The sequence below is a fragment of the Mustela nigripes genome, chromosome 12 (assembly GCF_022355385.1).
Source record: "Mustela nigripes isolate SB6536 chromosome 12, MUSNIG.SB6536, whole genome shotgun sequence".
NCBI lineage: Eukaryota > Metazoa > Chordata > Mammalia > Carnivora > Mustelidae > Mustela > Mustela nigripes.
The window spans coordinates 136,616,929-136,634,782 of NC_081568.1; the positions used below are offsets into that span (position 1 = coordinate 136,616,929).

The 17,854-nt window shown below is 40.1% G+C and overlaps 1 protein-coding gene across 4 annotated transcripts in view; it reads left to right on the forward strand.

The window, feature by feature from the left end:
• The window catches only part of CEP120 (centrosomal protein 120), a 79,435-nt gene that overhangs the window by 51,367 nt on the left and 10,214 nt on the right, over positions 1–17,854 (forward strand). For 3 of the 4 annotated variants that reach the window (XM_059418424.1, XM_059418425.1, XM_059418423.1), the window contains 4 exons: positions 960–1,052; positions 2,498–2,659; positions 5,917–6,039; positions 10,845–10,943. In XM_059418424.1, the coding sequence (XP_059274407.1) occupies positions 960–1,052; positions 2,498–2,659; positions 5,917–6,039; positions 10,845–10,943 (477 nt within the window). The remainder of the gene's footprint in view (positions 1–959; positions 1,053–2,497; positions 2,660–5,916; positions 6,040–10,844; positions 10,944–17,854) is intronic. The other variant, XM_059418426.1, reaches the window with a different exon arrangement.

Consider the following 17,854-nt stretch of genomic DNA (forward strand, 5'->3'; position numbering starts at 1 on the left):
CTTTGGCTTCTGAAGTAGTGAGATCACATCGGGTACCACATTTTTTTTGGAAAAGACCTAGTCTACAATCTAGACTCTAGATTAAATCCAAGATACTAGATGTGAAAATGGTAATATGTGAATAATTGCTAAAACTTGTGTTTATCTTGGAGAAGAAAAAAGACTCAGAGGATATATGATGGCTATCACCAGATTCAAATACGTGAAGACAGATATTTTTTTCTTCTAAGGATTACAAGTAAGGTTCGGGAGAATAAAACTGAGTTCCTGTTGACTATGGGAAAATGATTAATATGTGGCCTGGGCTGTGGAGACTAATTGGTGAGGTTCAGAAAGTCCTAGTAAAAATGATCAGTTAGAAATGAAGGACAGGAAACTGTCAAAGAGTCCTACATGCTGTGTAGGCTGTGCTAGCACACCTCTTACTGTGAACGGGACTCACAGCAGGACTGCAGGCCTACGGCAGCCAGGGTACGAGGCTAATCATGAGGTCAGAAGTAATCATGAGGTCAGTTATTGGAACTGCGGGGAAGAGTTGGATCTGAACCATGAGGAGGATGGACTTGAAACTGATGAGCTGACCTAGCAACAGAAGTAGTTCTAGGGAAGGAGCATAAGTGATGAAGGGGGCATCAGAGAAATACTGGCATAGTGACCAAGGCAGATTTTTAAGGAACTGGATGTTGACTGAACATAGGATTTTACTGGCAGTTTAATTGTCCAGTGGGAGAACGAGCTTCCTCAGGAAACTGAATGTCTCTTGAGATAGCCAAGCAGACGCTAGAGGGGCTTCCTTCCTTAGAGTACTAGCAAGAATTTCTGCTTTGAATTGGTGGATATAATTCATGATTTTCCTGTTCCCACATCATATGTTTCAGTATGTTAAAATGTATGCAGTGTTGACTTTGTTCATGTTTTGATTTGGGGGAAAAGGTAATTTTTCTTTTATTGTACTGTAGGTGGCTGAATATACTGTTCTAGAAGGAAAACTTCAAAAAACCCTAATTGACTTAGAGAAGCGAGAGCAGCAGCTTGTCCTTGCAGAATCGGAGGTAACTATTCCTGTCTTATGTCTTCATTTTCCAGAATCTGCACTCTAGGTACATGCTATTACTTTTCCTTTGTGTTCGTACGAAATCCATCTCATGGAAATGGTCTTGTGGACATGATGGAGAAAAGTGCTATTCATTAAGAGGTCAGAATGGGCAGAGTAGATAACAAAGTATTTATCAGAAATGTTGTTACTCAGCCAGCTTTGGCTGACATCTGCAATGGTAGAGACTTTTGGTGAAGTTTCCCACATAGAGAAAATGTAGTACAAGCTCATGGCCCAGCCTTCTGCCCTTGTTCTCAGTAAGAACGGAATACCCTTCTTGGTTGACCATTAAAGGTTAGCTCCAAAGGATGGATGAAAACTTCTGTTAGTGCTATGCCTACCTAGCCATTTTGTTAGGTCTTACTGAATTTTACCCAAAGTATTTATTTAAATTACTACAGAAGTTTCAAAATAATTAGAATTTCTTCCACATTAAATTTATATGCCCCTTCCCTAACCACACGTGTTTCTCAAAATTTTTTTCAGCATATCTCCCTGACTTTGTCCTCATATATTTTCTGGAATTTCTAAAATGATTTGGAAACTGATATATTTAAGGTCAAACATCAATACTAAGGCTGAGTCACCTTCTGTGTTACTAGGCAGAATGTTTGTTTTCGGTGGGCTCCACGTTTTGCTAGGCTTCACCCGCAAATCAACACCTGAGTTGAGATTGAACATCAGTTGCTTAACTGACTGAGCCAGCCAGGCAGCCCCATTTGTGGTTTTTTTTTTTTTTTTTTAAGATTTTATTTATTTATTTGACACACAGAGAGAGATCACAAGTAAGCAGAGAGGCAGGCAGAGAGAGAGAGGGAAGCAGGCTCCCCGCTGAGCAGAGAACCCGATGCAGGACTTGATCTCAGGACCCTGAAATCATGACTTGAGCCGAAGGCAGAGGCTTAACCCATTGAGCTACCCAGGTGCCCTGTTTTTTTTTTTAAAGATTTTTTATTTATTTGATAAAGAGTATGTGCAAATAAAAACGGGTAGAGGAAGAGGAAGAAAGAATCTTAGACTGAGTCAGATGCTTAACCGACTGAGCCACCCAGGCACCCTCAGAATATAAGAAATGGCTAAAGAAGAAAAGAAACTTGGGCATATTTGCTTAGGAAATACAGTGGGTTTTATTCAAATAGGAATTTTAAGTGATTAGGGCCTTTTTGGTTGAGTTTATTGCAAGTCATGTATGGAGTTTTGGAGGTACTTTTTATATTAGAATTAAATGATGGATTAAAATTTGGCATTTCAGTATGTTTAAACATTAATTCTAATAATGGCAAAGGACATGGAGATAAATTTGTACATATTCTGAACATTGTATATAAGGATGAGAGAGTACTGGACAAGTGTCATGTAGCCCAGAGCAAGCCAACCTCTGACGGATGCATCTGTTGTCAGGTTCAAAGAGAAAGAAAGGAACTGAAATTAGAACGTGAACGGAACCTGCAAGAACTTCAGGACTCTATCCGGAGAGCCAAAGAGGATTGTGTGCATCAAGTTGAACTCGAGAGGTTGAAGATGAGACAGCTCGAAGAGGACAAACTCCGACTGCAGCAGCAGGTGGGAGCAGTGCTCAGAGATAAGCTGTAGTCGCTGAAAAGTTAGAAAGATACACAGTCAATCCAACTGTTGATCATATTGATTGCGGCGGGATTCAGATATACTTTAAGTCAGAGCTTGTCTTCCTAAATCAAAGTGAAAGATGACGCTGGGATAATGTTCCTTCCTTTACCATTATTGACATGAGAAGGAACTAAGTTTCACTCCAGATTGTTATTTCTGGTAAATTTCGTGGGGGCCAATACATTGTTCATGTGCCCCTGGACCTGGTTCAGTTGCGAGCCAGGCTTGGGGAACAAACGGTGTGTGCTCTGTCACCTTACATTCCCCTGTCTGCCTCTCCCACTCCCCTCTGCGGCCCTGTCCCTGCAGCCAGGTGTCAGCCCAGGTGCTGCGAAGCCACCTCTCCTCTGACTCCTGTCCTCTGACTCACACTTCCTCGTGGCTTCCTCGCTGTTGTCCATCCTGGTGTTGGTGTGTTGTCTTCCTTCACCCTGCGCACCATTGGTCTCCTGGTCTGCCTCTGCTTTGCTGGCCACCCCTCCAGCTCCTCCGTGGGCTTCTTTTCCCTTATTCTAGCCAGTCAGTGTTGGACGTCCTCCCGGCCCAGGCTTCAGTTGGTACTGAACAGTCTTATTCGTGCTTGTGTCTTCAGAGACACTGTGCACCTCGGGGACTTTCACATTTATGTACCAACCCTTTCCTTTGCATTCCAGAACCAAATATCTAATCGCCCTTTGGCTTCTGTACTTGGATCTCTTAAAAGCATGGGAAACCCACCCTCACGCCCCTGTCCATACACTGCAGTCACGGACTCCTCTGCTCTGGTCTTCCTCTTGCAGCTAGTGTGGTAATTTTGAAACTTGGGAAGCCTGACCTCCTCCACCGACATCCTCCAGTGTCCTCTTACTGCTCTAGGATAAAGATCAGAGTGATAAGCTTGCCCTACAAACCTCTGCATCCCTGGGGACCCAGCCTACCTCTCTCACCACTTCTCCCAGTCCTTTACTTCTGCTGGAGGCTCTCCAGCCACACTGGGTGTCCTTCGGTCTTCAGGCCGACTGTGCTTGCCTTCCCCAGAGCATCTCAGTGTCTGCTACTTCTCTTAGCCTCCTTGGGTTTATAGCACACTTCCCTAGAGCCATCTTCCCTGACCCTTATTTTCTAAGTCTCAGTCGAGTTTTTATTAGATGTTAGAGCAGTTTGTTTTTATTTTCATTAGCATGATAGTTTGATCAAGGTCAAATGATTAGCTCCATAAAATTCTTTGGGTTTGTATCTGTATGCCTGGAGTCCAGCCAGTCTTCAAAACATAATAGGAGCTTAATATTTGCTGAAAAAAAAAAGCAGGATCAAGCTGTTAAAAATTCAGCTTCTCTTTCTTCAGAAATTTCAGCATAGATTAAATATGCACAGTGAATGCCTCCAGACTTCTTCGGTAAATTCTGGCATGAAGAATAGTTTCCATTACTGTTCAGGGCCAGTTAAAGTCCCATTGTTTAGGCAATAGTAAATACAAACATGATTGTTATAGAGGCCTCACTTAAAATATAAAAGATGGAGTTATGTAAGTGGGCAGTTGTGACTAGGATTCACAGGTAGTGCCTCTCCCACTTTGCAGGAAGATCGAGGCTTCTAATGTGTATTAGACTCATCATGGGATCTTTTAAAAAAAACCGTTCCTATCTTGTCCCAGACTGACGTAATTAGCTCACATCTTTGTGGGAAGAACCTTTCTGGCACAAACTGGTATTTTGGAAAAATTATCCCAAGTACTCTCCTAAAACATAGTCTGAGACCTGGGGAAAATCTAGTGGGGAGGTAGGAGGGAGCTGTGGGGCAGCACACATGTCAGGGAGCTGAAAGTGCTCAGCCCTTACCTGGGAACATTTCACAGTTCATATAAGAGAAAACATGCTCGGCCCTGATTCAGAACCAGGTTCCATATACTCAACACACGGTTCTAACAAGACAGGTAGAAAGGACAAAAAGACACCCTGTCAGTGAAAGGTGGTCAAGTGTCTGTGTGCCCGTATAGAAAAGCAAGTCGCACAGCTCCGTCCGTGTTTAGGGACCACTTAGCACAAGAGAAAGAGGCCCTTATGCCTCATAGCTTACTTTTGTACAACCTGATTGGAGCCACAGTAATTGTTTATGATGAGTTCTCTGAATGCTGGAAAAAATAACAAATATCAAGTCTGTTAGCTTTTGTTTAAAACAGAAATAAGTATGATGGAGATGCTTGAGAAAGGTTCTAATTCAAGTTTAAAAATGAAAGTTCAGATATGCAGAGGTAAACTTCAGTCATATGAAGAATTTTCAGGTAACAGAATACCTTAATACCTAGATGCTAGATAAATCCTAATTAGAACGATTTGTATTGACTGGCATGAAATAAGAATTTGTTATTGATAATTGAATTTCCATTTCTGTCACAGGTTTTCTCAGTATTTCAAATTCAGTTAAGTCTTATGTCTTAGTGAGAAGATAAATGGGTTTATCTAATGATTGGTAGTCATAGTGTGACGTGTTTTTGGAAGGCATCTTTAACAGTGCTTATTTTCATTTCATTAAAAAAAAACCCAGATCAAATCAAAAAGAACATTTTAATATCCTGGTTTTTTAGGGGGGGCGGGGGTTGGTAGTTCTGAAACTCTTTAGAGGGGAGTTATATATAGACTTGAGTAAAGGTGGTCTTGCTTTTTTAATTTAACAGAGTATTTGCCTGCTCTCCTTAGAGCATTATTCTAGGGGATGAAGACATTCGATGCTACTTAGGTCTCTGCTACTTCCTGGCCCACAAAAATGAAGGGATTGGGGCAAATCATCTTGAAATGACTTAAGTTGTAATAGTATTTGAATTACGAAGTTCTTTTAACTTCAAATAATAAATAAAATAAATGCCACACTAAAAGTTTATGTTTTCATCCATAATTAGCTGGTATATATATATAATGCACAATATGTTCTTATATGTGCCCTCCTAGTAGTATTGGTGTTTTTGTAAAGTGAATTTCATTTGCCATCTAAAATTTACCAAAAATGTTCTGGTGATACTGGTTTTGTAACAAGTTTCATACTTTTAAAAAGCTTTTGTATGTTGTTAATTTTCCTCATTATAGTTTAGGGATTTCCTAAATTTTCTGCTATAAACATGTTTTAGCATAAGGGAAAAATGACCCTGTTGAATTTGGTAATATTGAACTTAGCATACTGGTATTTTTTAATGGCTGTACTTTTTCCTTTGTTAAATACAGCTTAATGATGCTGAAAATAAGTATAAGATTTTGGAAAAAGAGTTTCTTCAGTTCAAGGATCAGCAAAGCAACAAACCAGAAATTCGTCTACAGTCTGAAATAAATCTTCTCACCTTGGAAAAGGTACCCATGTCAGATCATGGCAATTTAATTCTAATAATTTATAAAGTCAGTAAGTATTATTTGAATATAAAATATAATAATATTTCACTGTAGTGTTCTGATGTCAACTAAGAACAGAATTCTAGAGCTGAGACATTGTCAGTACCTGAATTTCTGGTTAAAAAATGGGGAGTATAGTAGGAAGAGAGAAAAGAACTAGACTTATAGATTGGGGAGTCAGTGGCATCAAGTAAACACCATAATGCAGATGCAATGGGCTCAGGCATGCTGAGGAAGGACCCCTGAACACTTCTGGGACGTGCAACCTCAGGGACAGAAGGTGAGGGAGAAGGAGGCTAAAAAGATTGAGAGGAGTAATAAAAACAGTCCAGTGCGGTGCCAGGAGAGGAGGACTTTTGAGAATCAGTAGTAGAGGCCATACCTCATGAAGGGCAAGTCAAACATGGTGAATGAAGGTCATGGGTTTGACAGGTAAGAAGTCACTAACTTTGGAGAAGCCAAATTGGTGGGGCTTATTGAAAAGTTGGGCACAGGAAAAAATAAAATCTAAACCAAGGGCTTCACACTGGTGAAAAAAACCTTAAATGGTAGAAGGAAAATCTACACATATTTTTAGATTGAGGAAAAGCAATTAAAAACAAATTGAGCTTTTACAGAGTAGGGGAGTAGTGGACCATGTAAGAGTTTCTCTTGGGAAATAGAGCCACTGTTTAAGAGGCAGAAAAAGAGAATACATAGAAAAGTTGAAGACAAGTTTTTTAGAAGTGGACATTAATTAAACAGTTTTTGCTGCTGTTTCCAAACTCAGTAAATGTTTTCACGGCCTGTCCACGTCTGTGTGCTGTGTTCCTTTTCTTACCCAGCGTGGGTTTGACTGCCCAGCCTGGTTGATGCTGCTTCTTACATATCGGGACAATCTTTGCATTTTTCCACTGGATTTGGTGGCCTGTTCATTTGTCTGCCAGTGAATTTGACTGCAGCTAGACCTCTTCAACCCCTCTTGATAAACCAAGTGTTCAGCTACTTCCATGTTGACCACTCTGAATTCTGTGGTACCTGCCAAGGACAAGTGACATGCATGGCTTCTCAGCCCTTCTCACAGGCCCTGTTATGTAGGTGTCAGGATTTTCATTTTTCCCTTTAGACACTGTCTATCTCAAAATTAGAACAGAAGCACTATCTTTTCCAAATATAAACCTGACACTTCCCACCTTTAGAAACACATTTAAGGGATTTTCAGAATCTCTTTTTCCAACTGTACTTATAGTGAAAGGGTAAAAATCACTCAACATACAAGTGTAAACTGTCATTAAGAGCAAGAGGGAAGAAATTACTAGTTCACCAGACCTAACAAATTCACCCAGCATGTGTAAGTGTTCAGTAAAACAAGCCTTCTCTGCTCTTGTGAAAATTCTTGGTAAATTTTTTTTGGAGCCAGAAGAGGGCAGAATCCTATTTGTTATTTCTACATAATAACTAAGACCTAAAAGCACAAAAAGGAAGGCATAAGTGAAAAAAGTATCTAGTTCTCCATATAATTTTCTGGTTATGTCTGACTGAGAGCTTTTCATTTCTGACTGCCCATTCTCTTCGGTGTAAAAGAAGTATTTCTATTCTCATGAAATGGTGTAACATTAAGTTAAGATACAGTTTTACCAAATACAATCCTGATTCCTTTCGTTATATAAGAAGTCAGTTTATGATTTGCTTTTTGGTAGGAGTATCTTCAGTGGCTTAGAAATAATCCAGTTTTTAAATAAAATATGGAAAACAATTTAGTAGGGCAAACTGAAGTTAAAAATAAATGCTAAGGGACGCCTGGGTGGCTCAGTTGCTTAAGCAGCTGCCTTCGGCTCAGGTCATGATCCCAGCGTCCTGGGATCGAGTCCCACATCGGGCTCCTTGCTTGGCAGGGAGCCTGCTTCTCCCTCTGTCTCTGCCTGCCATTCTGTCTGCCTGTGCTTGCTCTCTCCCCTTCTCTCTCTCTCTCTGATAAATAAATAAAATCTTAAAAAAAAAAATGCTAAAATTTTTTTTTTTAATATTTTTATTTATTTATTTATTTGACAGGCAGAGATCACAAGTAGGCAGAGAGGCAGGCAGAGAAAGGGAGAAGCAGGCTCCCTGCTGAGCAGAGAGCCTGATGTGGGGCTCGATTCCAGGATCCTGAGATCATGACCTGAGCCGAAGGCAGAGGCTTTAACCCACTAAGCCACCCAGGCACCCCAATGCTGAAATTTTCTTATTATTTGGTAGCTACTGCCTGTCTACTTGTGTCTTAAGGTAGAGGGAAACATGAAGGGAAAAAACACATTATCCTTTGGGACCTCACTTTGAAAGAGTTTGTAAAGAAATTAGGGAGATGACTCAGCCTTAAGTGATTGTGTGTAATCAACTACCAGGGAATGTGATAGAAACTCTTGGCAATTTAGAAACAGTTTTAAGACAGCTTCAAGTTTTAAGTTAGAGTAGAAAAGTAACCGGCTCAGGAAGTAGTGGGGCAGGGGAGGTGATGTATAGGACATGGACCAGAGGGCAGGAGGAGAGGGTCTTCTGTTGAGGAAAACCCAGGAGATAGGTTCAGCAAGAGAACAGGTGTGATTCTGGAACACCGTGAAACCTAGACAGAGAAGAACAGGCTCCAGACTATAGGCAAGTCGCAGTGATGGTCGATGATTCTTAGCAGAGAGGGCAGTGGGGCGTGTAGATAGAAAAGATTCAGGCTAAAGAAACCAGAGAAGAGGAAAAGAACTTGGGGTAAGGAAATGGCAGTAGGAAAGTAGAAGAATAAAACCACCAAGGTTTTCCAGGAAGAAATCTAAATCGTTGGTCTGTGACAGACTCAAACCAGGGAGTAGAGCAGCAGTGATGAAGGCAGTGCCCTCTGTCTTGTAGGGGATGCGAGCTCTGGGCATAGAGACAGGCAGATGGGAGCAGCAGTGAGCACGGCTCTGTGCCTACTGCCATGCTAGCCTCTCAACTGACTCCAGGTCCTGAAGTGAGCTTGCACACCAGAGGTCTGTAACTGGGCTCAGGATCTATGTGTACGGACTAGCTCAAGCCTCCCGTCTACTCACAGGGAGACGTCTTAGCTTGAGGTCTGTGAGTGTCCTGGAAGTAGATCAAATCTTCTCTCGGGTGCATGTTTCTGGGAATTGGGTTGGTACGTTTTCTTTAGAATCACAGAGGCTCCTATATTCTTAAAATAAAGGTAGGAATAATTGATTGGGCCAAAGGAATGAACTCAGAAAAGTGAGGTTTCAACCTGAAATTTGATAACTATAGTTTTTTATTTAAGCATGAATAGCTACGCAAATGGGAATTATTTTGAGACTCATGGCAAAACGGATAAAACCTTATCCTGCTTTTTCTGTTGAGTCAATCCCTGGGTTTATGTGACCCCTCTGGTTTCAGTCCCGTCCTGACTCTCCTCCTTGGTCCCGTCCAGACTACTATACCTTCTCCAGGACCCATGGACATGATTAATACTTTTAAAATTCATAATTAAATACTATCCTTTAAAAAAAAAAGACCCTTTTATCTCAGAGCAATATCTCATATTGCTATTCCACTGAGTGACACCCTGTTGTTAAATTACCAAGTAATATGGACAAATCTGGAGGGCATAAGTAGAAGAGATCATCTTTGATAATCTCACAGTATTATTCAATTTAGGACATGTAAGTCTAGTTGTGAAATGTCAACACCTTTAAATCCAAGCACCAGGGATTTGTAAAGCCGAAAAAACCTTGACTCCATGAAGTCATATATTACTGCAGAGAATGGTTCTGGTCTTTTATGAAGGGAATTTGGCAATCAGCTTTTCCTTACATGAAAATAAAACAAAAGTTTTCTGGAGTTTGAATTTTGGGAGAGTGCCTTTGGGTTTGTTTTCCTGCAAAACACAAGGAGCTGTGTGTTTGGGAAAAACTAGACTTGATATAAAAAAACTTAGACCCGTTTAGAGTCACAGTATTTTACTGTAATTCAGGCATATTATTACATTATCACTTAAATAGTAAAACTGTCTGTTGGCTTCATGAATTTGTTTGGTACTTGGTTTGAAACACTGAGAGAGTACATTCCAGAACTTAGCCAAGTTGGCTTGAGTTCATGCACAACAGATTGCCTGCTGCAAGTATAAATAACCATTTTTTTAATGGAATCACTTTCATGTTTTTCTTTATATATTTGAGGGAAAACAGAAAATAAGAGTTAGATGAGTATTTAGGAACATTATTTTCCCTACTCTTGGGTTTATTTTAACATTCTTAAAATATTTTTCACTTTGTACTCTTGCTTCGTAAACTGCTCTGATAAAACATTTCACTGTTTTCGACATTTTCTGATTTTTGCCGAAATACAAAAGTATCTCTACTAGCTTTTTTTGTTTTAAGACCAAGTTCCATGTCATGAGAGGCCTCCAAAAGGAATAAGTTGGTTTCTCAGATTGAGAGTGCCAGCTGAATTGGAATGCTAACAGTAAGAACTGCTTTTTGTAAAAAATGAATGTGTTTTGCACTCTCTACACGTTTTAATACATTTATAGTAACTGTCTGGAGGTTAAGACTGATTCAGTTCCTTTTAGTATAGGCTGTTAGGCAGTAAAAATACGACTATATTTTAAACAAGAAAATGTTCATGTGCCATAATATTTATAGTAAATTATATAACAGTTTTAGATGATGTCGTATGTTACACTGTATAAACTCTTTTCTTAAGCCAGACTCTTTGTATATATTATCTTTCAGTGATTGTACACAGTGGTATAGTGTTTCACTTGATACGATTTTAATCACTGTCAGGTTGAACTTGAAAGGAAGTTGGAATCTGCAACTAAGTCTAAACTGCATTACAAGCAGCAGTGGGGACGAGCTTTGAAAGAACTTGCCAGACTTAAACAGGTATGTAGTTGATAGCTGGTCATGGATTGGTCGTTTTATGTCTTTTCCCCCTTGATTCTTTACAAGTATGCATATTTGGCAATATCTCTTATGTTCGGATGTGTTCATTTCAGTTGTCAGGGCTATTTCTGACATTAGGAGGTTAGGGGCTTTTTTAAAGAGCTTTTTCTTAATTAAAAAAAAAAAAACTTTTAGGGTTTTTTGTTTTGTTTTGTTTTGTTTTAAGTAATAGCCAGCTATCCTCCCTGGAAGAAAGTGGGAATAATTTATTTTACTTTCACTTCTAAAATGGTCATTTTTTTTTCTCTTAGTAGAAATTCCTTCCACTGAAAGTATCTTTCAGGAGAGAACTTTAAGAATAACTTTAAAAATATAACATGTCCTGCAACTGAACAGCTTATTTTAAATGTTATTCCTAGAATTCATAGTCATTTATATTCAGTGAAGAAAAGGAATCAGAGACAATTTTTTGCGTAATTTTACAAGAATTTAAAAGGTGATAGTGGTTTCCTGAATTCTTATTAGGTTACCTCTCCCACCCCCCCCTTTGGTAACAAATGCCATAAGCCTCAGGAGAAATTAATCTCATTTTGGGATGTAATTTCCTCAGATGATTAAGGTCAAGTAAAATATGAGCAGGTTTTTTGGAATTCAACCTACTTGACCTGACACTTCTAAGGATCGATAATGGTTAGCTTTATTCTAACTTCTGCCTTTTCTTTAACAGTCAGTTTTATTCTGAAGGAAATTTGGCACTTGGGCCTTTCAAATTTGTATTCTTTTTAATCTGTCTCCATGACCATTAAATGCTATTAAACAAATTCGTGGTATCGTAGTGATCACTTCCTGCCCTCAAAGAGAATTATGTCCAAGACCGTAGAAGAATTAATAGTACAGTTTGCCTTAACGTAGCTCCTAGAAGAGTTGAGATTGTACAGAATGACTATGAAAGTTCGCAGGACTAAAGATAGATGAGTGTAACTGGGGGCCTCCTGTATTCAAGGTACTGCCCTAGATTGATTGATGTAGGTAAAACTTAAGTCTTTCCCTCAGGGAGCTTGCAATTTGCTAGTAGGGAAGAAAATTACAAGTATAACATATATATTTAAGAGCCCTGAGAAGAACCATCCAGAGTAGTCAGGAGGGGAAAGTACATCTGTTTTACAGCACTTTAGGAAGGGGCTTATGGAAGGGGAGGTATGTGAGATACAGCTCTGGTGAGTGGGTAGTGATTGAGGAGAGTAGTGAGGGAAATGTTGGAAATAAAACTGCCAAAATGATTATGGCGAACAGGATCAAATTGGAAAGCAGAGGCTGTACTTGAACTCCAAGAGGAGGACCCCTCATAGCAGTCATTTGAGGCTAGAAGCACTGGAACGTCATTGGGAACGTGACATGCAGACTCATGTAAAAAAACAAAAACACACATAGTTTTGGTAGATGCTGTGTAGCACCATCTACTTGATTTTAACGTGGAGTAGACAGTCAAAGATGATGCCCAAGACGTAAGCCTTACAATCTGAAAATTTAAGACGAGAAGGAGAAAGGACTTACAAAGTTGGGCCCTGTAACTCGTGCAGAGGGACATTCAGTGAGCAATCAGAAATGCGGATCCGACGTGGGGAGGATGCCGTGGCTGAAGAACACAGCAAGGACTCCCTTGCAGGGGTGGGAACTGAAGCTGGGGCAGGCAGAACTGAGCATTCTTAGGTTTGCAGTGGACAGATGAGAGCCAATCCTGGAGGCAGCAGGTGGAAAGAGAGTGATCCTGATTTCTAGCCCCTTACTTGTCATTCCATTCTAACCAAGATCCTTCCAGAGCAGGTCATTTTATTTCTGTTTTCCAGAGGAAAGACACTGAGACTTAGAGGTCAAGTCAGGTGCACCTGCTCATACAGTGACTGAGAACTGGAGTCCAGGCTCTTTCCCCTTTATAATGTCAGCTTTTTTTTTTTAAGATTTTATTTATTTATTTGACAGAGATCACAAGTAGGCAGAGAGGCAGGCAGAGAGAGAGGAGGAAGCAGGCTCCCTGCCAGGCAGAGAGCCTGATGTGGGGCTCGACCCCAGGACCCTGGGATCATGACCTGAGCTGAAGGCAGAGGCTTTAACCCACTGAGCCACTCCAGGGCCCTAATGTCAGCTTTTTATTCCCTAGAAGCCAAATAGTGAAAGAATTTCAGGAAGAACAAAGGGACCCAGGGAAGGCTTTAGAGATTTCTGACCAAGGACTGAGGTACTGGTCACAGTTTGGCACATCCCAGCCAGGAAAATGTTAGATAGAAGAGCTCTGATGGTGAGAATTCAGGGACTTTGGACAGGAGGAAGCTCAAGTCGTGATGCCAAGGTCCTTAGGTTACATGCCATATGAGGAGGAGGAGTCCCAAGGAATTGGGAACAGGAAGTAATGTGTTGAGAGTAGCTATTAGAGGTAACAGGATTAAAATTCTCTCAGAGGCGGCACACGGGGTTGGTTTAGAACATGGCTTGGAGTCCTAAGAGGTGAGCGGAATCTGGGCTCTACTTCTTGATTTTTCACCGTACCAATGAGGAGACTCTCATCACAAGTTTTTCTGAGAATTGAATGAGTGGCTCATACAGCATTTAATAAAGGTTTGGTTGTAGGATGTGCCCACTACCTGGGAACTGTTACAAGGAGATGAGCTCTAAACCTGGAGTATTCTTAGTTTTAGTCATCGGGGACCTAATTGGTTGCTAGGTTTGGGTATTTGGGGAAAAATATTGGAGGGATTTGTGACTACAGTGTTCTACTCAACAATCTCAGATTTTTAAGTCTCCAAAAGCGGTGGATGTGATTATATAATAATAGAAATAGGCAAGTGGGCAGGCTATAGTTTGAGTAGTAACAGTACTTTATATTGATGTGGTAGCTTTATAGATGTTCTTTAGAAAACTGTGTAGAAGGGAAAAAAAAAATCCTAAAGTGCAGATATACCAGGTAGGTTGTAGAACTTCCTAAAGTTTGGGTATAAAGAGATGAGAGTGCACGGAAGCTGTGGCTCTGTCAGCATGTCATTCCTGGGAGCCTGTGGTGCCCCTTGCCCAGGAGTGACTGCTCCCCACTGAGCGGCGCTCTTCCCTGTGGAGTCCCATGTCCAGCTGGGAGCCCTGATCATTCCCCAGGGTCTTGCCGGGTGGTGAAAAATGCGAATGAAGTGAGCCAAAATAATACAATATTGTTAGAAAAGTTCGAGGACAATGGGCTTACCATTGTATTTTGTCCTTCAAAGCTAAGGGAAAAATGTTTTAAAGACCGTGTTTGCAATACCGCGATTAGATTTGCAGTCATTTCCAGTCTTAAAACTGAGAGTAGACTGAGAAGACGTGGAAGGACCCTGCCTGCAGCTGAAGGAAAGTTACATAGTGAAGGCTCAGAGACTCAGAGAAGGGCTAAAGCCATAATGAAAAGGTAGAAAAGGGTTAGCTGTTGGCTAGGGATGACTTGCTTCTCCAAAGCAAATACCCTAAGTACTGAAATGGAATTTCATTGGGATTGTCAGGGAAAGGCTGCCCCCCCTCGCCCCTCCTTCCTGTCACAGGCATCCTTGTACACTTTGGCTCTTTCTGGCTCCTCCTATTTAATGCCTTCTTTTCTGGTTACACTTTATCCCTTCATCTTTTCTACCCTCTTGCCTAAAAACCACTGGCAAAGTAATTCTGGCAGTTTATTCCTCCAGAGAAGTTATTGTCACAAAAGTCAGATGCTGGGCGTCTGGGTGGCTCAGTGGTTTGGGGCCTCTACCTTTGCCTCAGGTCATGATCTCAGGGTCCTGGGATCGAGCCCCGCAACGGGCTCTCTGCTCAGCAGGGAACCTGCTTCCTCCTCTCTCTGCCTACTTGTGATCTGTGTCTGTCAAATAAATTAAAAAAAAAAAAAAAGTCAGACGCTGCTCTGACTTAGTGTCTGTGTTAAGAACAGAACAGCCCTACATGGCTGGTTTACCTCGGAACTATTTGCTCCAAAAAAAAAAAAAAATCTCATTCTTGGAGTGCAGTGATCTTCCTTGCAGACTGATTCTCATCCTTAGCCCACAAACTTTCTGCTTTGGAAACAACACTGTAAACAAACTTTGAGGTCAGCAGGAATCACTGATGGTCTGCAGACAACTTTCGAGGTTCGGCACTTGGGAAGAAAGGCAAGAGCCAGACTGAACTGTGCTCTGCCACTCACTGTTTTTGCAGGATTAAAATTAATAACTTCAACTAAGCACAATTTGTATGTGTGAAAATACAATTTTTTAGAACTTTTTATTAAAAACACATTTACTGTGTTTGAATATAAAATTGGAATCCTCTCTCTGCTTTTGTTCAGATGATTGTTTGTGCAACTTCTTGTTTAAATTGGATTAGTACCATGTTAATTTTACATTGCCTCTGGTGAATAGCCACGGGGCTCTAATCTCTGCCAGTAATTTGTCACAGCAAAATCCTCTGGAGGGCCATACAAAACATTTGTGTAGTACGGATTAGACGGGGAAAGCCATATCTTAGATTGTTAATAAATGTTAATGACAAAACCCAGCTGGTAAAGCTTGGAAATAAGATCTAATGCTTGGTGCCTTTTGCCAAAACAATGTTTAAACAGATTTCCATTACTCAAAGGTGACCCAGTATAGTCAATTTGTGAATTAAAAAAATCATACTCCTCTAATGATTTAGGGGGGAAAAAAATCTTTTCTATTGCCTCACACCCATAAAAATCTGTGTTTCTAAGCTGCAATTTTGTGTTGCTGTTGTTGGTCTTTGCAAACGGGGGAGACAAAAGCTGTAAAATGGAATGTAAAATGGGTCCGAACTTAGAAAACAAGGAAATGAGCCCCAGACATTCTGGATCTGATGTCTTTCCTACAGGGTGTAGCACAGATCTTTAAAGAATTCTGATTGTTAGACAGTTAAGGGGGAATTTAGTTTCTTTTTCCCGCAGGTCCACCAAGATACACTCTACGGCTATTTTTAAACCCAAACGCTCGAGTTTCGTTGTTCTACAGATACTGAAGGTTGTGGCTTTAACTTTTGCTTTATAAATAATATGTTTACTTAAAAGCATTTCTTGTCACCTTATAAAATAATTGTCTAGGTAGCATGATAGCCACTACTTTAAAAACAAAAATCAGTAAGAGATATGAATTTGGTGCTGGAGAAAATTTAACATTTTCATTATGTCAGCTCCATTAACACTAGGTACGTTTGTTCCCAGGACAGGAAACAGAACGAAGATTTGGGGGTAGGGTGTGGGTCTCTTACCATATTTGTGCCCAGTAGATCTGTTTAAAACTAAGCTCTGATGTATTTAGTTAAAACAACACAGACTTCATTGGCTGACATCAGCACTATCTTGTCCAGCCTCCTGCTTATCCACTCGGGGTAATTAATTTGATTAATTTATAAGTAATTTAGCCAAGGAGGGGATGTAAATCTTTGTTTAAGAAAACAGTTGGAGGTCCAAGTCTTGGTTAAAAACTGTGTCTTGAAACCATCCAGGCCCTCCTACTGACTTGTCAGCTCTGGGTTATTTTCAGAAAACTTGACTTGAGTTCCTTAGTTTCGTTGTAAGTTTTTCCCACAGACTTACATGGTATGTGTGAGTGGGAGAGTCAGTAGTGGCCACTTTTTAGCCGCTGTTTAGTCTAGTGTATGCATGTTTACATCTCCTCTCTGGATTTATAGGCAGCTAAGGCAAAATAAAGATTATACTCACTTGATGGAGGAGCCTTTAACCCAGAGCACCTGGTAACAGAGAGGATTTCTTGCTCTAACCTCTAATTTTTGTGCGTGCATGTGCGATGATTATTAATGCCACAGACCTGAAGAAAAATGCAAGGCATTTAAAGGCTTTTCTTTAGTGTTTTAGAACTAGAATGTTTCCAGTTTCGTAAAATGACAGTTTTGTAGGTAAAGCTCGTATCATATAATTGGCTTTAGTATTTTTTTTTCTGCTTGTAATTATGCTTGCTTATTGTAAACAATTGCAAATTATGCAACACTGCATAACACAGAAGAACGAAATCACCAGTATTCTTATCCCCTCCTTAGCCAGTGTTAAGAGTTTGGTATATTTTGGTCGAGCTTTCTTGTTCTTTGTTTTTTAATCATTACTTTTTAAGATAGTCTAACAGTCCAAAGAGGGGACTTAAAGAAAAGATGATGATTCTTAGACACCCCAACTCCAACTTTATATTTTAAGAAACAGCATTATCGGGGCTTTGGAAGCTCTCCATGTGCCTTCTTTCAACTGTGTCCCCTCCAGAGGGGACCGACTACTTGCCTAAATTTGGTAGCTATTCTTCCTTTGCTTTTCTTTAGTGTGTTTTTAAACGTTATATAGATGGAATCATTTTGTTGTCTACCTTATAGGACTTAGAATTGCTTTTAAGATTTAGCTATAGTTAATTTTTATTACTTAAAAAAATATGAACATATCGCACCATTTATCAAGTCCTTTTTCAGTGATTTTATTTTTTTAACTTAGAATAAGACAACACTGAAAATTTTTATATGTGCCCGAGTTGTTCTTGTATTTATACCAAAAAGTAGAGTTTCTGGTAATAGGGTTCACTGGTTTCTTCTGCTAAATATGGCCAAATTACTTTCCAAAGTGGTGGTACAACTTTTCAGTTCCCAAGCGTGCTAATTGTTATTCTCCATACCATGTCCAGCCCTTGGCTATTATAACGTGTTAATTTTTTCGATTTTGGTGAGTCTGAAATAGTATCACTTTGTGGCTTCAATTTTCATATCCCTGATTACTTCTTTGGAGCATTGTTTTCATTTCTTTTTTTTTTTTTTTTAAGATTTTATTTATTTATTTGTCAGAGAGAGAGCGAGCACAGGCAGACAGAGTGGAAGGTAGAGTCAGAGGGAGAAGCAGGCTCCCTGCGGAGCAAGGAGCC